Genomic DNA, 26,791 nt, shown 5'->3' on the forward strand with positions numbered 1-26,791 from the left:
CCAGCAGTTTGCTTGCCGTTGTCGCACATTGATTGTTCACCGCGCTGCGCGTGCACGCGGCCACGCATGCGCGCAGGATGGGGGGGGGGGGGATCCGGATTCTTCATCGATCCCTTCAAGTCAAGAGGAGCCCACTTGAACGCGCCGTCCGTCTTCATCGGCGTCCTCCAGGGCCAATTAGAGGGACGCCGGTGCGCGCCCCCCACCCCCTCGCACCAAACGCGCCTGCGCAGCGCCTCGACGCCATCCAACCTGCCCTCGGTTATCGCGTTTGGTGACGTCACTGCGAGTAATCCGATTGTTGGCAACCAGATTATTGTTGTTCGTGTAATAAAACCTTCGGATGGCGAGCTAAAGAGGCGCGGCGCACACGCACGCGCTGATCGGCGCGTCTCTTGTCTTGCAGCACATTGCAAGATTAATAAAGCGGATTATAGAAACATTTTAATCCCCCCCCCCCCCCCCTCGGAGAGCCTTTCAGAACTGGGCGATATGGCCTTGCGAGGTTTACATGAGAATATTGAAATTAAGGGCACGTTAACACGAGATTTAAATTCAAGCAGCTTGCGTGCTTCGTTCTTTTTTTTCCCCTCGGTGGATATAAATTGGAACATTTTAATTTTGCAGGTATTTGGTGAAAAAGTCTAATTTTCGGTTTATTACTTCACAATACACCCGCAGGAGATCGAAAGTGTAATTAAAAAAAAGCAAGCAGGCCATTACTCAGTTTGCTTACGCCTACGCATTGGATACTTCATTTGGTACGGGGTGTGAAGAATAACACAAAGAAGAATTATGAAAGAAGAAACCACGTGACTGCTGCTGTTGGAGCTTGCAATTGACACGGTTTCGAGTTTAAAACTCTACGAAAAAAAGAACCAAAATATTCCGGGTTTTTTTTTTTGTGTGCGTGTGACCGAAACGCAATACAGCAATATTATTTTTATTTTACAAGGTACGTGTCGATGATAATTAAGGGCGGGTCATATTGACGCATTGACCACTGTGTGTGTGTGTGTGTGTGTGTACCAAATTAAAAATCTAAACTAATGACACGATGGTGACATGAGTGACCATTTGGATTAATTTTTGCGCACATGTACCCAATAAAATGTCTCAGTCGGTGCCTTACATAATGTGCACACCATGCTAAGGCTTCCAAATAAGGAAGAATAATTACACCAATAATTAATATCCTTGGCTAAAACATACGGGATGCAAGAGTACGTTCATCAAACGTTAATACAAGACACGCGAATATTTATATTTCTTTCAAACAATTTTATGCTGCAGGTAAACACGACACATCATTTTAAAAAATTGTGAAAGCTTTACAAAATAATATTTTTTAAAAATGTATTACCATTGTTAATTGAACAAAATACAAAGTAATTGTTGAATTGACAAACAATACGTGACACACACACACACACACACACACACACACACATTTCTGAATTTAACATGAACAAGGCTGTAAAAAAGTGATACGAGGATGAAAGGTAACCGTGCGCATGCTTCGCTTCCTGTCCGACATAAACACGGAAGTGGTTCCTTTAGGCGTCCACGCACATGCCTGTACATTATTCGCATCTCTGACCGAAAACTCTTCACGCGAAGTGCACTGAAAATTGTTGAATTGACTCGATTTTATTTGGTCAAGTACCTGCGAAAAATAAAAAAAAAATACAATCATCCGGATCCAGAGGCATTTTTTTTAATAAGACGCTGGTGGTACGAAGAGCTACTTCCATGTTAGCAATGCTAGATGTCAAATTTCCATTACAACAATCGACTTGGAAAAATGTCTCTGGATCCGAGAGATTTTATTTTGTGCAACCATTTGATTGAAATAAGACAAGGGTATATTCAACACACGCTATATATGTTATATGTATGAAATATGCTAGAAATAAAGCGACTCAAATCGTTCAAATGACGGGCTCGTATCTTGAAAAAAGCTCGGCTCACGTTTAGCTCAACGTAGCACTCTATCCTTCCATTTGGACATAATCGGCCTTAATCACAACTTCTCTTTTTGATAGAGAGTAATCCGTTTTTTTTTTTCATTCCGGTCGCTTGACTGTGAAGGTCGGCGGGAACGAGTCGGGCCTCTCGGTCACGCCCCCAGGCGGGAGGGCGCCGATGAGACTGGCTGAGGTTGAAAGTGGCGCTCGGCTTTTTTGCCAAGATGACTGTGTTTGTGTGAACAGCTAGCTCATTCCCGCATCTTGTGTCACTTAATGTAAAAAAAAATAAAATAAAATACACGACATGGAAAAAAGTATTTGGACGTGTGCTCGTTACGCATGCCGGAAGAACACGTTTTTGGCAAGTCTTCCAGGAAGACTTTCTTCCAAGAGTTTTTCCGAGAAGTCTTTTTACTTTGTACTGCAATTCGGTTGTGTTTAACTTTGAAGATCAATCGATTTAACTTGAATCCTGAATGTTTAATTGGAAATGTTCGGTACAGTTTTTGTAAAACTTTGATGTGCGATACATTTGAATCGATTCATTATTCATGCGCACTCGTAGCGCTCGGTTAACGAGCGTCACCTGTTTTTTTTGCTCATGCGACGTTTGCGATTTGGAACATTTGAAGGCTCGGCGGCAACTTTTCCACATCACACGTGAATGCCTCTGAATAAATGACAGCCACCGAGGAGAGCGCATCGACTTGGTGACGTGACCCAGTCCAAGGTAAGGAGATGCACATTCTCCGAGGCAAGAAGACGGAGCGCTGAAATGCAACCAAGTGGAGACTGCGGCGCCTGCGGCTAGGCAACAGGGTACGCTAACATTAGCACGTGTGTCGTCTTATCAAGCATTTTCAATTCGAAAGTGATTGATTGAAAATATCCAATTTGTAAGCCTGTGCGGTCTTTCGCCCAGAAAGTGATCATGCAGTACCCTCCCATACCACAAGGGAGCAGCAACAGCGAGCCAATTGCTTTGTATTTCGACTAGATACAAGCCAATTTTTGACGCATGAATGCAGGACGACGGTGAAACAATAAATATGAACGATGATAAAATACTGTTTTCTTTGTGTTCATTTGATTGCAAGCCAGAAGGGTTCATAAGTGCCCGTTGATGGCACAAGATGGTGGTAGAGGACTTGTTTTGTTTAAAAGAAGCTCCTCAACTCACTTCATATTGTTTTGATGACACCAAGACACCACCAGATGGCGCCAAAAATCAAATAGCTGATTGTTGTTTTCTTTTTCCGCCCCTTGAATCGCAGAGGACAGTTTCCGATAAAAGAATTTGGATGTGTGCCGTTTTTGACGGCGAAACGCCGTTCGTCGGAATTGTGTTAACGCAAGCTAAGGGGTGGAGAGGGCCCAACTGGCCATCAAAAGGGATTACCTCTGCGTAAGAATACTTTTGGGGTTGGCTTGAAAAGCGTCTCCAGAACAAAGACGGGATCTCGCGTGAGAAGCCACAAAATGCGGTCTCGCATGCGGTTTCAAGCGCGGCTCGGCTTGGCAACGCGACGCTTTTGGACGGCCGCTGAAAGCGCAACGCCGCCTCGCGCGCCCCATTGTAAAGTGGCGGCGGCGGCTCGTAAAGACACCCGCAACGGATTGATAGCGCAACGGTACAAATTATGGGATGTTCCCTAGACCCCGCAGACTCTACGACAGGATGTATTGGGGATTGTGTTTCAAAAGGGACCGACCGACTCGTTCTGGAAAACGGACTCACCGCCGAGGCCGTCCGTCTCCTTCTCCTGCAGCAGGCCGGCGGAGTCGTCGTCTCCCTCCAGGATGGGCTCAATTTCGGGGCTCGGGCTGGGAAAACTTTGTCCCGGGAAGACCAAAGTCTTCCACTTAACCAGCTCGTCTTCTTCCGTCGCTGCCCAAAAAAGAAACACGGGACAACGTTATAATATTCATTCATTCATTCATCTTCCGTACCGCTTGATCCTCACTAGGGTCGCGGGGGTGCTGGAGCCAATCCCAGCTGTCTTCGGGCAGTAGGCGGGGGACACCCTGAATCGGTTGCCAGCCAATCGCAGGGCACACAGAAACGAACAACCATTCGCACTCACACTCACACCGAGGGACAATTTAGAGTGTTCAATCAGCCTGCCATGCACGTTTTTGGAATGTGGGAGGAAACCGGAGCACCCGGAGAAAACCCACGCAGGCCCGGGGAGAACATGCAAACTCCACACAGGGAGGCCGGAGCTGGAATCGAACCCGGTACCTCTGCACTGTGAAGCCGACGTGCTAACCACTGGACTACCGGGCCGCCAACGTTATAATATTTGGACCCAAAATAGTTTTATGCGCGCGGCACGTCGACACCGTTTTAATCATCCAATTAAAATGTTGTCATTGTTTTAGCGCAATTTATTTCCCCACACGTTAACAACGGTCAGGAATATTTCCGCGCGGCACTTGTTTTTCAACGAATGCATCAGAAGTGTGAAACTGTCACACTTCGGTTTGCCTTTAGCGTCAAACGTCAAAGATCGGCTAACAAAGCAAGAGCTAGCGCGCGGCTGTTTGCGTGTCGCGCCGTCGAAAGCGGGAAGATGCTAACGCGCCATCGTAGCATATAAAAGCCGCAGCCCCTCGCAGTTGCCGTCTTGAGCGCATTTTGAACATCACACGTACGTTTGCTTTTATTTCCAGACAAGGTCAGGAATGAAACGCAACGTTTGCGTCTTGAAAGACCAACGGGCTCGCCGTCGATTAGCGCCGCCGCTCGCCGTTTTCCGAGACGTGACAGGAGGCGAGGCTGAGCAGACAGCGCAATTAGGTTGCGCCGGGACTTCATCATCTGCTGCCGGCAGCTCGAAGGAGAGCGCGTCTTCATACATGCGTGCAAAAAACAAAAGCGGGGGGGGGGGGGGGGGGGGATTTTTTTTTTTTTTGCAACGCGTTCATCGGCTCGGAACAGCCACCCCCAGATTGGAATTTGTCAAATGGAGGAAAGAAATCAGATGACACATCCACAGCAATTTTGATCATCTTGCCTGATTTATTTTTTTTTGGTGGGGGGGGGGGGTGACGTCACATATCAAGAAAAAAATATATTTTCCTATTGGATGTTTTCACAAGATTACGCGGCAGAAGTTGCTTGACTACTACCGGTGTGTGGCCACAGTTAGCTTGTAAAAAGAACTCAAGTTACTGAGGACTTGCTTGACAAAAGTAATTTAGTTACTTGACAAATTACTTTTTTAAAAGGAGCACGTGGACAAGCTACTCTCCATGGTTTCGTTCAGCAGATGGCGACAACCCTGCTCGTGATCAAAAAAAAAAAAAACAATGCCCGATTTTGCCGCTTTGTTTTTTTATTGATAATCAAACAAAAACAACCTTTTGGATTGATCGGAATTAGAAATAAAAAATCTGGATTCCGCCTGATATAAATGTGCTACTTGTCTTAAATTTAAAAAAAAAAAACTTTTTTTTTTTTTTTTTTTAATCAATTGGCTATGATTGAATTTTCCATGGCGGCCGGGTAGTCCAGTGGTTAGCACGTCAGCTTCACAGTGCAGAGGTACCGGGTTCGATTCCAGCTCCGGCCTCCCTGTGTGGAGTTTGCATGTTCTCCCCGGGCCTGCGTGGCTTTTCTCCGGGTGCTCCGGTTTCCTCCCACATTCCAAAATCATGCGTGGCAGGCTGATTGAACACTAAATTGTCCCGAGGTGTGAGTGTGCCCTGCGATTGGCTGGCAACCGATTCAGGGGCAGTAGGCCTCGCCTACTGCCCGGAGACGCCTGGGATGGGCTCCAGCACCCCCCGCGACCCTAGTAAGGATCAAGCGGTCCGGAAGATGAATGAATGAATGAATGAATTTTCCATCACAATCACAGCTTGGCCTAACCCAAAGTGAAGCGAGCACGTGAGGACTTCCTATCATAAATATTGACCACGTTGCACTCTTCCGATTGACATCTTGAACCGCTTCTTCGAGCAGACGGCAGCGGAGGAATCAGTCGTGGCACGCCGCGCAACACGGGGAAATCCGAAAGTATCTTCGGAAACGAAAGATACGAAAATCTTTTGGAAACAACCACGCATCGGTCAGGAGGCGCGCCGCCCCGTCATCGGGCTTTTGGCGGCTTTGATGGGCAAAGTTCGGGCCACTTAACAGGCGCCTGGTCTTGCAGAGGTCACATGAAAGAAAACAAAAGCAAAAGACGCTTCTTCCTGCTCTGCCTTGTATCTGGAGCGCGCTTGGCAGATGCAGGGAAGCACTTCAGGGGAGGGGAAAAGCAAAAAAAAAGCAAAAAAAAAATCCCCACGAGTTTGAGAGGCCAGAGTCTCGCACTGGCAGGGGATGAAACGTGTCATTTAGTAAAGTATCCCCGCTGAAAGGCTGATGAGCAGACGTGCCGATGTTTGGATTGGCACGTTGGGAGCGCCGAGGCCCGACGAGACTAAATAAACGCGGCTAATTCCGACAAGCGCGCAGAAATCACACACGGCCGCCCCTGAGCGCAATTTGGGAAATGCGGCGGCGGGATCATCAAAGAAGGCGAAGGAATTCAATGCCGCGTCGTGCGCTCAGCCACATTCAAGCTCCGGTCATTTTTTTTACCGATTGACCGCGGCGGCGAGGAGATGCAATCACATTTTTGACGATCATCAAGCTTTCAAAAAAATAAATAATAATAATATTCATTCATTCATTCATTCATTCATTCATTCATCTTCCGTACCGCTTGATCCTCACTAGGGTCGCGGGGGGTGCTGGAGCCTATCCCAGCCGTCTTCGGGCAGTAGGCGGGGGGACACCCTGAATCGGTTGCCAGCCAATCACAGGGCACACAGAGACGAACAACCATCCGCACTCACACTCACACCTAGGGATAATTTAGAGTGTTCAATCAGCCTGCCATGCATATTTTTGGAATGTGGGAGGAAACCGGAGCACCCGGAGAAAACCCACGCAGGCCCGGGGAGAACATGCAAACTCCATACAGGGAGGCCGGAGCCGGAATCGAACCCGGTACCTCTGCACTGTGAAGCCGACGTGCTAACCACTGGACTACCGGGCCGCCCCATAATAATAACAATAATAATAATAAAGACCCCAAAGATTTTCGTGAGCAATCGAGAGCCCTGAGTCGACAACGGATTTCCATGACGGCATAAACTGAATTTGTATGCAGGATGTGCAAAGACAAAAAAAAAATCATCTTCGTCCAATCGCATCGTTCCAAATTGGTAGACTTTAATCATAACGAGAGCAGGCAAGCCCATATTTTTCCCCCCCCATCTTGTTTTTTTTTTTTTTTTTTTTAACCCATCGACAGCTTTTTCCATTTGCCTGCAGCATAACATCGAAATGCTGCTTCAGCGCATTTGCTTTCAACTCGGGGGCTCCACGACTTGACCCGAGTCTGCTGACCTCAGAGTCCTACCGGGACTCAAGTCCATTCTACAGCCGAGTTAAGTCCGATGTTCTGATCTCTTTGTTCTGGTCAGAACCCGAGCGGCAGTGACGTCGTTCGTTTGAACACACACACACACACACACACACACACACACAGACGGGCGCGCGTGCATGGTGACCTCAAAGAGAACTCAAAAGGCGCTTTTTAAGTTTTCGGGAGCTCTGTTTTCTGTCTGCCGCTGTCAGATCTCTGTAAATAACGGCAGCGATGCGGCGCGAGGCATCGCGACATCGTAAGGGAACGCCGGCTCCGTCGACTGACTTGAAAATCCAATCCGTTCCCAGGGGCCGCGCCCTCCCGCGCCGAGAGCTGCCGAGACCGCCTGGTGGCTTCCCAATATCTGCTTCGAGCTTCGCCAAGGGGATTAAAAGCAACAGGCTCGTATTTCCTGCCATGCGAAATCCCCGCTTGAGAGCGGCCGCGGGAGTGCGGCGCTTAAACATCATAACGTTGATTTAGGGCCGCGTTTACAAGGCGCTTCCTCTCAGGGAAATCGCGATTCAATATCTGGGGATGCGCTGCCTCGTGTTTGAATTAAAAAAACATTTCGGTATCGGTATCGGTATCCGGGCGGCTCATCAGCTAGTTCCTGCGGAAGGCTGGTAAGATGGGCCTTGGGCCCACAAAAGTGTTGTTGCTTGGTTCAACTTTTTGTTCATCTTCATTGCTTATCGCGAAAATAAAGAGATGTTTAGCTCCACTAAATAACTAACAATTTTAATTGCAATGCTTGTGGGTAGACAACATTTTTTCGCTAAGATGCCCGCGCGATCGTAATGAGCCACTGCATGGCGACGCGCTTAGAAGATATATATATTTTTTAATCCCCTTGGCAGCTTTTTCCAATGGCATGCAGCACAACAGCTAAACGCTGCCTCACCAGGTTTGCTTTTTATTGACGTGAGGCCAAACAATCCCACACTTTGCGTCACCAAAGGGACGAAGAGCAGAATAATCATACGCTGGACTATGTGGCCCTTGTGAGATTCGAGGCTGGAACGGGACTCATAGAATCATGACAATTTGCGCAAAAGTACATTTCCTGTCGTACGTTGGAATCATGAAGTTCACCTTCCGCCTGACGTCAGATTAGTGGCACTGCGCTGCCGAGAACAATCTTTTGCGTCTGTAGCAATCAGAGCCAAGCGAGCAGAAGAAGGAGCTTGTCACCTGACCGCAAGGACACCCGGAGGTAAAACACCCCCGTTAAACACTCAGATCAATATTAACGTGACTTCCATTTCATGCTTGCCCGCTTCCAATCAGCCCCCAATCTACCCCCCCCCCCCTCCCCAACGGCGGGCCCTCGGCCACGACGACAGCGAATGTGCTGGCTAAGCTGCCAACGCGGCTAATAGACAATAAGACGCAGCGTCGCGCCAAATTAATTGCGTGCGTGCGCAAAGAGTGATGACAAAGGTTATGCCACTGCGCCGATGCGAAAGACGCTTTTTATTTTTTTTTGCTCAAACATCCCCCCCCCCCCCCCCTCCCCCGCCCCTGCTGTGGCACCTCTCGGACGTGGATTATTTTGGGTGATTCTTTCAACAAATCAATCACCTTCTGGAGGCCTCAACGTGACTTTACGAGGATGTAGACGAGGGACGGGGCACCTGGCAGCTTGTGGGATTATTCATTCATTCATTCATCTTCCGTACCGCTTGATCCTCACTAGGGTCGCGGGGGGTGCTGGAGCCTATCCCAGCTGTCTCCGGGCAGTGGGCGGGGGACACCCTGAATCGGTTGCCAGCCAATCGCAGGGCACATATAGACGAACAACCATCCATGATCACACTCACACCTCGGGACAATTTAGAGTGTTCAATCAGCCTGCCACGCATGTTTTTGGAATGTGGGAGGAAACCGGAGCACCCGGAGAAAACCCACGCAGGCCCGGGGAGAACATGCAAACTCCACACAGGGAGGCCGGAGCTGGAATCGAACCCGGTACCTCCGCACTGTGAAGCCGACGTGCTAACCACTGGACTACCGGGCCGCCCCCTTGTGGGATTAATTTTTAAAAAATATTCTTCAAAATAAATAAATAAATAATAATAGGATAAGATAAGATAATAATAAAAAGAATCAGGAGATTTATGAATCTATACTACAGCACGAGTAGGCCCATTGATTTTTTTTTTTGTGGCTTTGGAATGACAAGGCAGGAGCTCAATAGTACTCCGATTTTGAATGAGTTGATTTCTGTGTGGGGGGGGGGGCACAAAATGAGTTCATGTAGTTCATGTAGATTTGGTGTTCAGCAGTTTTGTGCCATCCTTGAACGGTCATTTTTTACGCAAGAGAGCCCTTAGCGCTTCGGTTTTTGTTTGAAATCCTTTATTTTTTTTTTGTTGGCTTAGGAATGTGGATATTTTATGTTTTGCGCAAATGCACATATGTTGTTCATATTTAAAGTGGCATTAAAAGCCTCCCCCCCCCCCCCCCCCAATTGCAGAGATGAAATGGTTCCCTGCAGCATTTAAGTTGCTTCGACTTGATGTACAATGTAAAGAAGCAAAAACGGACTCAGCAGCAGACCCCCCCCCCCCACTTGGAGGTTCGAATAAAATGATCCCCTGGACCGGGTTGACCCACTGACACGGAATTTGGTAAAGACGACGATATGCGACTATCGTAACCGACGGCGGAAACACGCCAGCCGCGTCTGTGCAATTTACGATCAAATTCGTCTGGTGTCAGCCAAAAAAAAACAAAGCTCCAAATGACGCCCTAAAAAAAGTGCCCGACTCTGATATGCGTGTCGAACAAAGTGCTCAAGTGGCAGCATGAAAAAAAAAAAAAAAGGCACAAAGCCGAACACAATCTCGAAATAACTCCTTTGAGCGCGCACAACAAATAAATAAAAAGGGAGGCGGCCGGCTCTTAATGTTGCGGAGAAAACAAAGGCGACGGTGAGGCTGCGTCGAAACAGACACGGGCCACTCACTCAGTTCTTTGTGAGGGGAAACAAAAAAAGAAAAACAATCGGTTCTCATCACTTTTATTCCTTCAAGCGAGCGGAGGAAGAGTGACGCGTGCCGCGAGCGCCGCCGCCGCCGCCCGTCTGCCCTTCTTCAAACGGCAAAAGATGGCGGCTGAAGCCTGTCTTGTCATATGCTGCTGTCATAGCACAAAAAAAAGTCTGCATTCTTTTTGGACAACCTAACGTTTCTCCATTAGTGCCAGATCGGACCGCTTTGTTCAGCGGAGAGATCGGTGCTGTTGAACGGTCTGCGGCTGGATGGATGGAGGTCTTGAGGAGCCGACGATGAGAAGAAAGGAGCGTTGGCGCGGACTGCCGATGCGGATTTGGAGCTGGGAGTCGCGGCTTGGAGTTTGAAGCGGATTACGTGGGACAGGAGAAGTGAACTAATCTCTTTTCGTCAATGGATGCTACAGCTTTGTGTTTGCTTTCAAAACTTAGCTTGTAGCAGACGTGTGCACATTTTTCAGCATGATGTCTCTGATCCACTGGTGAAAGGACACTTTGATCCTCTCCTCTTTCATCTATAACTGCTTCAGACAACAATGTGTATGCAGAAAATTGGTGAAGATTGAACGACTGTCTGTGTCCTATGTGTTGTCTTGTGTTATTTTTGTTATTTTGACTTCAAAATGGCGCCGCGAGAGTGGCTGCCTTTCCAGCAGCTCCTATATTTTGTTGTTCTACTTCTTACTGTCATAACTTTGCTGCTGTGAATTGGGAATTTCTCCATTGTGAGACTAATAAAGGTTTTTCTTATCTTTTCTTATCTTATCTTTAAAGATGAGTCTCTGGGGGGGGGGGGGGGGGGTCAGCTGCAGCCCACTAAAAAAAATGTTTGACGGAGAGCCCGTCAAGTTCTGGATGTAACGGGAGTTCGGGAGATGGCGCGCTCGCCTCCGAACCTTCGGCCACCTTCCGACAAAATACTTTCGACGGCGCAAAGGAAATGTCGCCGAGTGAGCTGTCGTGACGAGCGAAAGCCCCTTTTCAAAAGGTGAATCCTGGAAATGAGCGTCTGACTTTGATGCCGTGCTTTGAACACATGACGAAGCAAAATAGGAAGAGAAAGAAAACAAAAAAAAATCACCCATGTCCGTCTGGGAAGGAGATCGTCAAAGTACGATCGTCGGGATCCGCCCCAAAATGGCCGACATCGCATTCAATTTCCCTGTTATGGGTCATTGAGACTTTTTTGGTGCATCCTATCGTGTGAGGCGCGTCTACAAAATTTGCTCGAGAATTCGCCGCACTATGTTTGAAGCGTGAAGGGAGATCCCGGATTAAACGCAGACTTGGTTGCGGGTGACGAATGCGAAAGCCTCGGCGCGGGGGTCAGCGCTGCGCGTTTTGGAGTCGCCGATTGTCTCAATCGACCGGGCGAGCCGAGTTGTCATCGACGGATGACGTCGGAGCTTTGTTTGCCCGACAACATGTCAACGCGTCGCGGTGAGCGCACGGAATGAGCCAATGACGGCGATCAAACCCGCGCCGCCTCCAAAACGCACCCGCGCGCGGAAAATTAAGAGCAGACGGCACGACGATTGCTTGCGCCGACCACCTGTGGCTCAGGAGGCAGCTGCCATATGTTGGACCGCATGACGTCCTGAACTTGGCCAACGGTCCTCTCAAGATCTTTTATTGATAAATTGATGAATGTAATTGTAAAAAAAAATAATACAAATTCCATCTTTTTTTTCCAAAACGTGACACGATTTCAAATGGACCGTCCAGAAAAAAAAAAGCACAAACATAAATGGACTACGATTCAGTTCAAGGTTTGGTGGTTAACGCGTCCGAAAAAGGGGAAAATATTTCAATTTATTTTAAGTGGAAGCAAATTACGGTTTAAGTCTAAAAAAAAATGTGTCAAAGTCGACATCAGTGTATTCTGCGCAAGCACTTGACGATTTAAAATTGAGTCCCCAAAAGTTTTTTTTTTCAGTCTCGGTCTCAAAAACAATCAATTAAGAATCACAATTGATTATAAACGAATTTGATAATCGATTAGTTTAACGCAGGGGTGCCCTTTAATTAAAAAAGGTGAAGGTGGGCAGAGTGAAAAGGGGTGGGGGGGGGGGGTCTACCGCAGAACTTTTCTCTATCCTTGAACATACACGTAAAACATTTATGGCTCAAAGAAGAACACAATTTATGTTCAAAACACTGCAGTGAATAATAATTCATAATTCAAAAATAAAGAATAATTCAATTTTAGGAGCAAAAAGTATTTTGTATAAATATATATATATAGTATATATATTTTTGCTATTTAATCAGGAGGCCAGCAGGGCTGCTAACTAGCAGCGCTTTTGCGGAAAAGTCAACATTGCCTTCCTGACATGTAAATTTGACCCCCCTGACCCCCCCCCCCCCCTCCCAGCCTCTAAGAACATGTTTTGACGGGGATAAAACCCCCAATGAAACTCACATGTCACGTTCCATTGGCAGCCCTCGTAAGACCGCGACATATTCAAAAAGATGCTAATGATCAACATTTGGAGACGATTGCACGCGTGTGTGTGTGTGTGTGTGTGTGTGTGTGTGTGTATGAGCTCACCGTACTCCTGCAGAGTTTTGCACGAGACCTCCAAGTGCACAGTGCCCAGCGGGTTCCTGACGAATCGCCGCCTCCGCCGCAGGTCGTCCTCCCAGTAGTCCAGACGCCAGAAATCGGGAGGCGGCCTGGGCAAGAAGAACACAGAAGCAGGCGGCGTTCGTTAAAGCAACGCCACGCCAAAATAAAGTGCGGTGGAAGGAGATTTGGAAGAAGATGCGTTTTAGTCAAGAGTCGACAGAAGGCAGTCATTAACTGGCCCACTAGTAAGAAAATGTGGTATTATCCAAGAGGAGACTGAGGGCCTCTAATTCTTATCATGGGGTTGTGGGCCACATATGCAAATGAATTTCAAGAGGATAGAAGGACAGACAGAAGACACACAGACTGAGGGCGTCTACTTCTGTTGGGCACACGACGGAGACGGATGTTATCCAAAACGAGAATAAGGGCATTCCCTCAATTTTTCCTTCAATCTTGAACTTGTTGGGAATTTGACGCTTATTTCTTCGTTGACAGTGCGGGAAGCACATGAGCAAAACTGAAAATATTTTTTTTGAATGACCCGACCTCAAATTTTCCCGAAACGATCAAAGCCAAGGTTTTTTTTTCCTCCTCGAAGCCAAGTATTGATGAGCCAAGTCGATACGACGCCGTGGAAATTGGCCATTGTGCATCCAGAAGTGTCAGGGGTCGCGCGAGCATCGGCGGTAAGAAGAGACGGCAACGCTTGCGAGAACAGCAGGGGGCAGTTTTAGTGCCAGAAACTGCCACCGCGGGGTCCATAAATCACACGGCGGCGCTTCATTACCAAATCCGGCATCAAATTACAAGTCAAAATGGCGCGGCTCCCCTCGTTTTTTGTGCGCGGGTGTGTTTTTTTTTTTTAAACAAGTCTTGTAAATCAAAAGGTAGGCATCTCACACAGGCAGGCAGCACGGGTTCTAATGACCTGAGAGGGGGGGGTTGATGCACGATTCTGTTAAAGTAAGCCTCCCCCCCCTCCCCCACCCCAACCCATCCCTGCCTTGGGCTCCCCTCCACCCCCGCAAATGTGCGGCGGTGATTAAAATAACGCGCTGAAATATTCATCGTAATGATTCCCAGAGCCCTGGAGCGAGCCCACTGAAAATTGCATTTTTATTCATTATTAATAATGGCGAATTAGGGTTGTTAAAAGCGCCAGCTGAAAATTATTCCAGCATGTGGTAACCATCTTTTTGTAAATGATTATTGCGACATTAGCCAAGACGCGGCCGGCGTGGCTTTATTGCGGGGCCCCTAATGCAGCCCATTAAGCGCCGGCATCGGCAAGGGGTGACTAAGTGCCGCTTGTTCACGCGCGTCAGCTTCAGAATTTTGCCTTGGTGTTTTTACGACCTGGTTGGAGGTAATGCGGGAGAATGTGGTGTGCCGCCTTCATTTGCCCTTGAGCAAGGAAATTGTTATTCACGGAATTGTTCATATGCGGCCACTCGATAATTGCGACTCTATGCGTTTGGATGATACAGCGGTTGCGCCACATACAGACGAATACTACTTTGCCTTACAGAAACGTGTTAGCAAAATGCTAACACACAATGCGAAATGCCATACAGAGGCTAACAAAGCTAGCATTGATGTTGTGGTAGTTGTAGCACCTGAAGCCGGAGTTATTTGAACACAAAACTTTGCTGTAACACACATAGACAGACAAGACTACAATACTAAAGGGTCTATATTCTTTATCCTCTGCAAAAACAACCCTTTCTTCTCTTGTTTAGCTTTTAACCTGGATAGCTTAAAAATTTGTGTTTCCACCATGTCCGCGTAGATTCTCAGTCACGCGAGTCATGGGTTTGTTTAATTTTCTGTGTGCCTTGAATCAATTAAGTAGTCGATGAATTCAAATGATGAATACAATTGAGGTTGTCAATTTCAGCTCAGAGCGCCGAAAAATTTTTGTAAAAAAAAGGCTAGATGAAGGCAACAAATATTACAAGACGCTTGACAGTAAAAGCTTGATGGTAAACACTGGGGGGAGGGTGTGCAGGGTCACATTTTGGCCACTCCTACTTCAAACGCTGCGTTATTACGTTGTTATAATATAATTATTACATTGATGTTTGAAGCATAAAATTACCTACAACATACCGAAGGTACAAAAGGCCCCGCGCGTTACTCCAACGAGTTCTTGGCAGCCGGCCGTCGACGTCAACGCACGCAGGGCTCGCGCCAGCGTATTGACGGAGTCTAAACAGATTAAAGTGTTACACGGATCACATGACAACGTCTCTCTCTCACACACACACACACACGCGCACACACACACACGGAGTCCTTTGTGTGAATAGCGCGAGTGTCAGAAATGAAGCGGCTCAGGAGACTTAGCTGAGGTTTGACAGCAACAAGAGCTCACTTTCAGTTAAATATCAATCAAAAGGCAGCATCTGCGTGCACAGAGGTTGCGCGCCGCTGTCGCAGAGGCAAAGCCAATGCCTGGAGCTTGTCCTCTGTCAATCTGAGCGTTTAAAAAAAGGAGGCGGAAGAAAGAGAGCGAGATGTCAGTGGGCGGAAAAAAAAAAAAAGAAGAAAGCCACGTAAATGATATTGTAAATGCCGGATTATGCCTCGCCGAAAATGGAAATCCACACATTTTTTTCCAGGCCAAAGATTAGCTTCGCCTAATTCGGGGGTGCAAAGTAGGCAGTGGAGGATTGCGGCGAGGGGGGGGGGGGTAGTTTGGGATAAAAAGCTTCCACTTTGAAGATCCAAGCAAGCACATTGAAAGCACTTGTATCGGGTTTAGTGCAGGTGGTTCATTTGTCGACAAGTGATGGCGTAAAGAATTTGTATTTGCTTGCAAATCCATCGCTGTTCGCAGCATTCTACTGGAGAAAATGAGCCAATTTTCAGCATGTGTATTTTCTTTGCGATATTTGAATATATCCATGAAATTGCTGTGCACCTTGTCGTTTACGGGCATAGTGCCTCTTCAAAAAAATAAATAAATAAATAAAATAAAATAAAATAACTCCTAAGTCTTTTCTATGAAGACACTATGACCAACGGCGTGACTGGAAAACGGCGTGACTGGAAAAAAAAAGGGTATTTGCAAAATAAAATTTGAGCTTGATGTTGTCTACCCTGTCACAGTCAAACTGTAAAAATCCTTCCGAAATCCAAAATGGCTTTGGTCAACAACCCGCTTGCCAACTGGATCACGTGGCTGAGGGAAAGGTCCATTGCGCAATGTCCGAAAATGTCCACCCTGTCATCGTAAAACATCCACTGATCTAAAAAAACGTCTCAGAAAATCGAAAGGCGGTCCGTGGTCACCTTGCCTAGCTGAAACATTTTGATAAATAAAGTTCCCGTTGTACTCATTTCCTGTCCACCCCGTCATGGACAATCGTAATTGCAGTCCGTTGCACTCATTTGATGCCCTATAAATGTCCACCCTGTCACTATCCACCCTGTCTGCGAGTCTTTTGCGCTTTGTATTGACACTGTCTGCTCACAGATCATTCAATCTATTTGGATGCACGCGCAGCCTAAACGGGTTGCGTTAAGGAAGGCCCAAACACGGCGCGCCAAACACTCCATCCACAATCAGCGCGTTTGGAAAGCCGCGGACCTTCCTTCCTTCGTGGAAAAACATCCAACACGTCTGGGCTTCATGACAGCGATAAAAAATGGCCGTGACGAAACCCGCCCGGATACCGGCAGAATTTATTAGCGCGCTCGCCAATCAATCACCTAAATGGATTTCAAACTGCATTTTAAAAGCTAATTTTCCCGCACTGATAACCTTCGGGGAAAACGGGAGCGCCGTTATTTATGGAGGCTTTCAGCTTTGGCTAAGTGTGGCGGGATAAATGCAGCGAGGGGGACGACGTCGTCTGACTATTACTCTCCTCTTTGCCAATCGACACTTGAGGGTGGGGGGGGGGGCGGTTTCTGTTTGTTTGTTTTTTTTTTTAAACTGTGCTTCATCCAAGAACCGCCGTATCGGTGAATTATTATGCTCATAAAACTGCAGGGGTGAGACACGTTTACAAATAAAATGAAAAACGATGCGGTTTGAAATGGAAGGGAAAACTGCAAGTTACTGTGGAAATGCTGCGCACCCCCGCCCGGTGCCTCGGAGGTAGCGGGAACCAAGCGGAGAGATGCGAGGGGGGTTGCGGCCTTTTGCCTTGCCGCCGCCCTCTCATTGGAATGACCTCTAAATCTTTCACGCTCGTCTTCTGACTCATTATCGGCTTTTGACTCTGCACGAGACTTGATTTGGAGTTGGACTGTTTTTATGTTTTCTACCGTCTTCGTGGTTCAGTTCTTGTTTCATACAAATTCCTTTTTGGGAAATGCTAACCTAAACTTGCCGCACTTTGGATCAAAAATGATCAAAATCGAGTTGCAGGGCAAACCTTGCGCATTGGAAGGGATCGCGTCGCTTTGCTGTCAGTCGCAGCGATCAAGTTGCTATGTTTTCAGTCTTTTGCGCAAACGCTGACGCACACGCCCCCCCCCCCCCACCCACACACACACGGTGCCGACTCGCAGATAAAGGGTCCTCCTTTATTCTATTTATACTGGTGGGAGGATTTGCGCCAGGCAGCCGGCAGGGAGGACACAGACATGCTGATTCAATAAAACGCCATTATGCTCCGTTTCAAGGCGTCAATTGGCGACATGAGTGAGGGGGTAATTATTATAAATACCAGTAGTCGGTGACAATTCTATTCAAGGGGGGGGCGTGGGGGGGGGGCTTGATGCCTGGTTTCTCTCTCTCTCTCTCTCACCCCCCCCCCCACACACACACTTTAACAGACATGTACGTTAACAGTGAAGACAAGCCGTCTCTTCTTCCAGATGACCTTGGACACTCGGTGACCTTAACTGGCATGCAAGTATGCAACAAAACGTGGCAATGGCTGCAAGATGCATCGGGAAACAAGAAAAAAATTGAAATCCAATGTTTCCAACGTGTCACTCGTATTTTTCACATAGGACATCACGGAAGCACAGTTAACTCATTCAGTAGACGGCCAATCCTGGACCAAGTCTGTAAAAGACGTTTAAAAACGTCTTTGGGAGTGAATGAGTTAAGTGCGCTTGAAAGGCGTGGCGTAATTGGTGGATAGATAAAGTGTACACACCCCTTTTCCAATGTTTGAACGTCATTTCAAAACGTCCGTGTATTCTTTGGAACTACAGCCTCTCCAAATAAACAACTGAGATCATGTGTTTGCACAAGTGTGCACACCCTCCCCTAACCGGGAAAGTATTTGTGTTCAGACACATTCAAACTCATAAATAGCAGTCAGCACGCAGCTTTGCACATGTTTCATTCATTCATTCATTCATTCATTCATTCATTCATTCATCTTCCGAGCCGCTTGATCCACACTAGGATCGCGGGGGGTGCTGGAGCCTATCCCAGCTGTCTTCGGGCAGTAGGCGGGGGACACCCTGAATCGGTTGCCAGCCAATCGCAGGGCACACAGAAACCAACAACCATTCGCACTCACACTCACACCTAGGGACAATTTAGAGTGTTCAATCAGCCTGCCACGCATGTTTTTGGAATGTGGGAGGAAACCGGAGCACCCGGAGAAAACCCACGCAGGCCCGGGGAGAACATGCAAACTTCACACAGGGAGGCCGGAGCTGGAATCGAACCCGGTACCTCTGCACTGTGAAGCCAACACTTTTCACATGTTCTAGTAGGCTTTTCCTGAAATTTTTTTTGTTTGTTCTTTCAAGCAGAAGCTGTAAAAAAAAAAATTTGTGCACTAACACGGACTGCTATGATGATGATACTCACACGACCATGCTAAGTCTGTTTTGTACATTTTGGACTATTATGTATACGCGCTTCAAGTCTTCCAAATGAATGTGGGAACACACTCAGGTGGCCTGCTGCCAGCGCTACGTTAACTGCTGTAAATGCCCGTCTGTTTTAATTTTTTTTTTTTTTTTGGTTCATGACCTGAAACAAGTGACACACTACTCCCTTGTTTCCTTTTACAGTCGTTTATACAGGAAGTAAGGGGGGGAAAAAAATGAAAAGAAAAAAAAATTCTGGCTTGCGTTGAGAGCAAAACATCTCAAGTAAATGCTAGTTCCCGTCAGCACATGATGAAAGTCATTCGTCTGCAAGCAAAGCTAAAAAAAAAAAGAAAGAAAAGTAACCTTGTCTGTCGAAACCAAACAACCAGCTGCTGCGAGATGAAAAATAAAAGAATACAGCAAAGCGGTGGCTGGCAGCCACATGCTATTTGGGCCACTTCCAAACCGGCCAGTAAAGTCAGCGAAAAGCTAGTCAGTCATTTCCTCTTGAAAAAGCCATCAGGTTTGATCAGGCGTCACATGTTGATCGCCGAGCAATATACCGGCCTGACATCGTGATCGCATTAGCGCGCGGGGGCACGCAAACACGAGTGCGCTTTCATCTCATCGACGTTTCTTATCGTTGCTGCACTCAGTGCGCTTGTAAAAAAAAATAAAAACAAGACTATATAAAAGAACGACATTGACGAGTGTATTTGCAGCAACAACGACGTAGCTTTGCCAAACTTAGCTTCATGCTAACAAGCTGTGCAAATCTCCGCGCACAGTTAGCATCAGTGTCACGGTGTGGTCACCCTGAAGCAGATATTTGAACACACATTGTGGTGCTATACGTGATGCGAATGAATGAATGACATCTGTAGTATTGCGTCATGCGTTCAATCGTACGCCAGACACTACACCATCAAACGGAGCCATCGCCAGGACAGCGGAAACTTGTGTCAAAAGAAATCGACCTCGTCTCCTTTTCCAAGCTTGAAATAACAATACTGACGAGAATAGATTCTTTATCCTCTGCAAAGAAAACGACTATTCCTGCAGCTAAATGAGAAGCAGTGACCATCTCAATGGCCAAGGTAGGCACTATGAATGACAAGCAAGCATAAATATTGTAGACCGCCATCTTCTTTCTGAGGCAGCAAGCAAGCTAACATTGCACATAGACATGCTAGCCGCACGTCTATGCCGTAAACAAACACAGCACAGCTCAGGCTCTGGGCTAGCGGGTTTTTCGAAATTGCGCTTGTGCTGAAAAGAAACAATAAAAGCCGTTAGATGTTGCAAATAAAATATTTTGCTGTCCGATTATTTCCTGCAAGCAGTTTCCAGCTGAAATGGTAAATGTCACATTTTTCACAAAGGAAATGCACTTTCATTGATTAGCATTTGTATAAATATTACATAAATTAGATTAGTGTACTACAAATACGATGTGCCAATACGACAGAGCAAAAACTCCTGCCGAGTTTTGCGCCATTTAAAAGCTGTGATACGTAATAAATCTACGATTTATGTCATGTGACCTATCCTTGCATGAGTGAAGTATTTTTCTTCAAATATATAACAAGTATAAAGTCCAAGTTTTTTTTTTTAGGAATGAAAGGTGTTGTTTGTTTTTTTTTGCTAATACGGGTGTCTTTCGAAAAGTAATATTTTTGAGAATCAACCGCAGCTGCACAATCTCCCGAATGTAAACCAAACCATTCATTCATTCATTCATCTTCCGAGCCGCTTGATCCTCACTAGGGTCGCAGGGGGTGCTGGAGCCTATCCCAGCAGTCATCGGGCAGTAGGCGGGGGACACCCTGGATCAGTTGCCAGCCAATCGCAGGGCACACAGAAACGAACAACCATTCGCACTCACACTCAAACCTAGGGACAATTTAGAGCGTCCAATCAGCCTGCCATGCATGTTTTTGGAATGTGGGAGGAAACCGGAGCACCCGGAGAAAACCCACGCAGGCCCGGGGAGAACATGCAAACTCCACACAGGGAGGCCGGAGCTGGAATCGAACCCGGTACCTCTGCACTGTGAAGCCCACGTGCTAACCACTGGACTACCGGGCCGCTGTGAACCAAACCACAACCTTCAAATTAAATGTACCTCACAGTAATTTTTTTTGTGCACGGTGAAGCTGGGCGGACCCTTAACAGTGCCCCACCCCACCTGCCAAGTCCCCCCCCCCCCCCCCTACAAGAGCCCCCTCCCACGACCTTGTTTTTGTGTATTAGAATTGATGTTCTTTGAAAGCGAGCCCAAACACTGGCTGGCTCCCGGTGCGTAATCATAATTTTTTTTAAAAAAAGAAAAGCGTTATTGTCCCCATTCGTCACGTGTGAGGGACAAAACTGGTGGCGAGGAGAGTGAAGCCAATGTTTCATTGCCTTAACGCAGATCAATAGACCTCCATTTTGCTCTCTGCTACAGGAGAGAAAAAAAAAAAAGTAATTATACAGAAGAAATCTTGACAATCAATAGAGCAGTCGGCTAAGGTTAAGGTCTGCTACGGTCGCTGATGGACGGAGGATCCTTCGTCGGCTGTCACTGACGCCCCCCCCCCCGCCCCCCCCCCCCCTTCTTCACACTCCCTCTGGTGAATGTGGAACCCCACTGGAGAACAAAGGCTGGTTTTTGCCTCCTTCGGACGGTTTTGTAGCGTGTGCGGTAATTAGCCTATTAGCATATACCAAAAAGTCATGATAGTGACCGCATTTTTTGTGGCTATAGTTCCCGTATGATAGTCACAGAACAAATTTAAAACAAGAAGTCAAATAAGTAAAAGGATCGTTGAAGCCGCAGCTCGCTCAGGTATAAAAATGTCCGAATCGTAGAAAAGCTTGTCCTTGTGCCGAGAGATTCATCCACCTTGACATCTACTTTCGCTTTGCCTCAACTTTATAATCCAGCGGCGGCAGTTCAGAGGTCAACAACAGAGGCGAACAGCGGGCGAGGAAATCATTCCCTCCTGTTCCCAGTCCCGAGGAAAAAAAAAAAAAAAAACAAAAAACGCTTCTGACATCCAATTTTCAAGTTGATTTATCAGCGCAAAGCCAAAATTGATAGTGTGTCATTACCAGGCAGGGGAGCTGTCGTGCCGAGACGTATAAAAGGGGCTCCTCGTTTTGATTTAGCGCGGCGGATCAATACAAGCCTATACTGTTTCAATTTGAGGGCTATTGATTTTTCTGTGCCCACTCCATACAAGGCGGGGGGACATTTATCACGGAGGAGCCGTATAGCGCCATCTAACGCGGCAGCGCCGAGAGGAGGATCTGCTTCGCCTTCACTCGGGTCACGTGAGTACAAACCACCGCGCTTCGTTCGCATTGGGTGACTTTGCAGTGGGGGCAAAACTTGCACATGGGACGGGAAAACAAAAAACAAAAGTTAAACCAACGGCTTGTATTTGGAAAAACTTTGAGTCACCCGTATCTCGAGGTACTTGCTTACTGTTTGTTTAAAAAAAATTATTCATTTTCAGTGGGATCTTTTGAGAGGCTGGAACGGATTAATGGCATTTCCATTCGTTTCAATAGGGGAAGATGCTTTGGGATAAAAAAGGTTTGAGTAGAACAAACTATCCGAGCGTCACCATATTTGTATTTTTTTGTGTACTCTTACATGAGACTCATTTACATAATTACTGCCCCGCAAAGGGCCGGTAATTATGTAAATGATGTAGTTATGTAATAATTATGTAATTATGTAGTGCTTTGCAGCCATTAGAATTATGTATTATTCTCTACCCATGACTTGGAAGCTAGTCTGGGTTAAGATTACCAAATATTTTCAAGCAGTTTCAAGCGGCACGTTGAAGTCAAATGTAAAGCAGAGCTGGAGGCAGAGATTAGCTTTTGCTAACAACGTTATCGTCTAATAAGCGGCACACACTTGAGTGCTTGGCTGTCCACAGGGTTGGGCTATTCGTGCATGTGCCATATGCACAGATATAATGAATTTTGTGTGCGTGTGTGGTTATATATATGTACACGCTCACACATACTGTATATATCCACATACACGTGCATCTCCTTCAAATAAGATTGTTTATAATTCATGCCACAGCAATGATAAATATCCTGGGGCAGAAGTTGAGATTTCAGTGCATTAGACTGAAAATAAACATTTACAGCAAAGCTTTCTGCCCCTCCTCCCTGCCCCATTCACTTCAACATGCCGCAGGGCTTTATATTTTACAAGAGCGGCATAAATGGGAAAGTTAATGTAGCATTGAATAAGACTGAGCTGCCGCGCATGCGACGTCGCCCCCGAGCACTCGGCGGCATATTGCGTCATTTTTCTTCAACAGCAGGTTACCATTAAATTTGAATTTGCCGTTTTTTTTTCTCTTTTTTTTTTTGGCGGTGCCATTTACAACACGGCCGTCTTTGGTATCAATGCTTTGCGTCAGACACAAAGCGAGAGAGGGAGCGAGAAAGTGAGAGAGATCCATAAATATTTGAACGGGAGCCCAGAATCCAGTACGAGGTTTTTTTTTCTGTCCTAACCGCTCCCTCAGAAGGTTCAGGGTGTTTCGTGGAAACGTTTGCAGCCATAACAAACACAACTTGTTCAAATTCAGTTTTTCATGAGACGAAAATGAAGTGTAAAACAAGCTCACGCCGGATCATGTATAATCAATCACTCATCTAGGCTACTCGTCATCATCCCAATACGTGATCAGATCGGAGGCTATCAACGATCCACTGAACACATAAAAAAACAGGATCATTATTGTAATTAGATGACGAGTGCGCATTGGACAGCGTTGGCGACCAAGCGCTACACAAACAACAACGCACAACTGCAAATATGCAGGGGTTCACAGTACAATGATGTAATCATTTTAATCATCTGTAGAACGCAACGGAAACTATTTGGTGAAAAATGCAGCGATATAATTGTGCTCTTTCTGTGACGACGAAAGATGGTGGCCAAAGCCCCGCCCCCCAACACTAGCTTAATGATAGGGTAGGAAATTGCTAAGAATTTTGTGATTCAGATTCCATTATCGTTAGCGCTTATTCATCCGATTCCTTCTTGAGCCTCTTACCAATTGTCATTGGGTGAGGGAATGAAATACAGTAGTACAAAGATGACATATATACCGAAATGTGCGGATAGCTAGCGAGTTAATTACACAGAGCTTGCTAGCCAGACCGCTAGCAAGCTCTTTAGCTAGCTAGCCAGAACCGCTAGCAAGCTCTTTAGCTAGCTCGATAGCGAGGTAGACAGATAGCTAGCTCACTAGCGATATAGATAGCTATCTAGCTAGCGAGACAGATAACTAGCTAGCTAGAGAGCTACTTGAGGATCTATTTGTATTTTTTTGGACTACTCTTGCAAACTACGAAAGGAATAATGATGAGACCAATTGGCAATATAGATAGCCATCTAGCTAGCGAGACAGATAACTAGCTAGCTAGAGAGCTAGTTGAGGATCTATTTGTATTTTTTTTTTGGACTACTCTTGCAAACTACGAAATGAATAATGATGAGACCAATTGGCAGAGGAAACAAACATAACATGTGTGCTCAGTTTGTCCAAGACGAGTGCTTCTTCTTGATCTTTCCACTTTGCTGCCGGCGGCAAAGAAGTGGAACGAGCGCTTATTTTAACAAGACCCATGGGGGGGGTCGAAAAGAGGAGGGAGGCAGTCCGAAACGACCGCCAGGTGCTGGTGTGCGTTGCTGAACAGGTCAATGAATGCCTGGACAGACCCCCTCCCCCCGCCGCCTCCGCCAACAAACACACACACGAACACAGCCGCCAAACTGTCGGATGAGTGGCCAATCTAGCCCCCCCCCCCCCCCCCCCTGGGGGCAAAAGGCCGTTCTGTGCTGTAATTGTGTTTGCTGACCCAGGAGGATTTCGGGAAAAATGAACCGGCAGCCTCATCCCATCAAAGCAGAGTTATGAGGAAGCTTCTCACTCATCTGGGTTGTTTTGTAATCTTCCAACTCTTTATAACCATGACTCAATTGAACCCCCTCAGCCCCCAAAACTCAGCTGGGTGATTTAAGTTTGTTTTATTTTGGAAATGGGAACCCCCCCCCACCGATGTTTTATCTCTTTTTTTGAGGACCTTTGTCTTCCTGACACAAATTATGAATGACCCGATACCATGAAATAAGGCCAGTATAGGCCTGGTACTGATACCTAGGACCTTGATATCGGTCCTTGCCCATTCCTAAAAAAAACAAAAACTAAAAAACCCCTCAAAATGTTTTTTTGGAATATCAGTTTGGCACAGACAAAAATCTTTTGTCACTGCTTTGAATTTCCATGCTCACCTCTGGCCCAGCGTCCCCCAGGCGCCATGTTTGTTGGTGAGGATGTTGACGATCTTCTGCCGCAGTTGACTGGCGGTCACGTGATCCCGATGCTTGGCGGCGCCGATCAGGTGCTCGCACATGGTCTCTTCCTCTCGTCTCTCGGCAGCGTACTGGCTGCAGTTCGACTGATTTCATGAGGGGGGGGGGGGAAAAAGAGGGAGGCGGAAAGCTCATTCAACATCTTTTCAAATCAATATGCATGTACGTACTTTATGTTGTTGTTTTTTTTTGTCATGTCTAATTGGGTCAGTGACTCTGAAAACCGGGTTAGGGTTTACGTCTTCCCAATAAAACAAACATCATCGTCATATTACTCCTTCCTACCCTTGTGCATCCATCCATCCATCCATTTTCCGAACCGCTTGATCCTCACTAGGGTCGCGGGGGGTGCTGGAGCCTATCCCAGCCGTCTTCGGGCAGTAGGCGGGGGACACCCTGAATCGGTTGCCAGCCAATCGCAGGGTACACAGAGACGAACAACCATCCACGCCCACACTCACACCTATAGGACAATTTAGAGCGTCCAATCAGCCTGCCACGCATGTTTTTGGAATGTGGGAGGAAACCGGAGCACCCGGAGAAAACCCACGCAGGCCCGGGGAGAACATGCAAACTCCACACAGGGAGGCCGGAGCTGGAATCGAACCCGGTACCTCTGCACTGTGAAGCCGACGTGCTAACCACTGGACTCCCGGGCCGGCCAACCCTTGTGCAATTTTTAGAAAATGAGGCAGTTCCATTTAGCACACGTAAAACAACTCTTGCGATGGACTGCCTAGTCATTTCCAAAACAGTACTTGTTTGTTTGTTTGTTTGACGGTAAACTCCCGCCATCTCCATGCAGACGGTGGCGATGCCGCTTGAGGAACTATTGCGAGATCGGCATAAACGCGTCCTTCCAATGGCGCATTTGTCACACTGACGAATGCCCCGGCTTGTGTCAACACACTTGAGCGCGCCGAGATATTAGCAGACAGTGCGGGGATATATTGGGGCTCCCTCGGAGGACAGCCGTAAATCACCGGTCGGTTGGAGGGGTGGAGGGGCGGGGGGGGGCTCCCGGCTAGGCGGGTGGGGCTATTAAGACCAGAAAGGAAAATAGTTTAATAGAGCCGCGAGGACCGTCAGCTGTCAAGGACGGAGCAAGAGCTACATATCACCGCGCCGAGTCTATTATTGGCCCCCTTTTGAAGAGGAAATGGGCTCTTTTGTGTCGGGCAAAATAACAAGGCGGACGTACAAATTGCCGGCGTTGGGCCGAAACCTCCTATATGTCACAATTTTGGTCAATTTCCTATTGCCATTAAATAACGTTTGAAAAATACGAGACAAACTAAAAATAAACTTGCTAGTTATTTGGGGAGAAAAAAAAAAAGTCTGAGACACTCAAAACTGAATCATCACATTTTTACAGTAATACAACACGAAACATGATAAATGAATACAAAATGTATAATTGAATATGAAAATTGTCGACGATTTTATTCCGGTGGGGTTTTTTTTAAGAAGAACCTTGAAGTTAAGTACAAATGAAAATGTGAGAATCACAGATAGTTGCTGTTCTTAGTCGGAGATTTTATTTTCACCTTATCGTGCCTACTTTAATATCTAACTAGCAATATTAATAGCAATAATATAATAGCATAAGTAGCGGCCTGG

General features: G+C 46.7%; 1 protein-coding gene across 1 annotated transcript in view; it reads right to left on the reverse strand.

The window, feature by feature from the left end:
* Window positions 1-26,791, reverse strand: part of LOC127608540 (neurobeachin-like) — a 160,371-nt gene that overhangs the window by 64,617 nt on the left and 68,963 nt on the right. The window contains exons 36-38 of the mRNA XM_052077661.1: window positions 25,091-25,257; window positions 12,964-13,088; window positions 3,709-3,858 (exon numbers count right to left, since the gene is read on the reverse strand). Coding sequence (XP_051933621.1) covers window positions 3,709-3,858; window positions 12,964-13,088; window positions 25,091-25,257 — 442 coding nt within the window. The remainder of the gene's footprint in view (window positions 1-3,708; window positions 3,859-12,963; window positions 13,089-25,090; window positions 25,258-26,791) is intronic.

This window comes from Hippocampus zosterae, chromosome 10, assembly GCF_025434085.1.
Source record: "Hippocampus zosterae strain Florida chromosome 10, ASM2543408v3, whole genome shotgun sequence".
Classification (NCBI taxonomy): domain Eukaryota; kingdom Metazoa; phylum Chordata; class Actinopteri; order Syngnathiformes; family Syngnathidae; genus Hippocampus; species Hippocampus zosterae.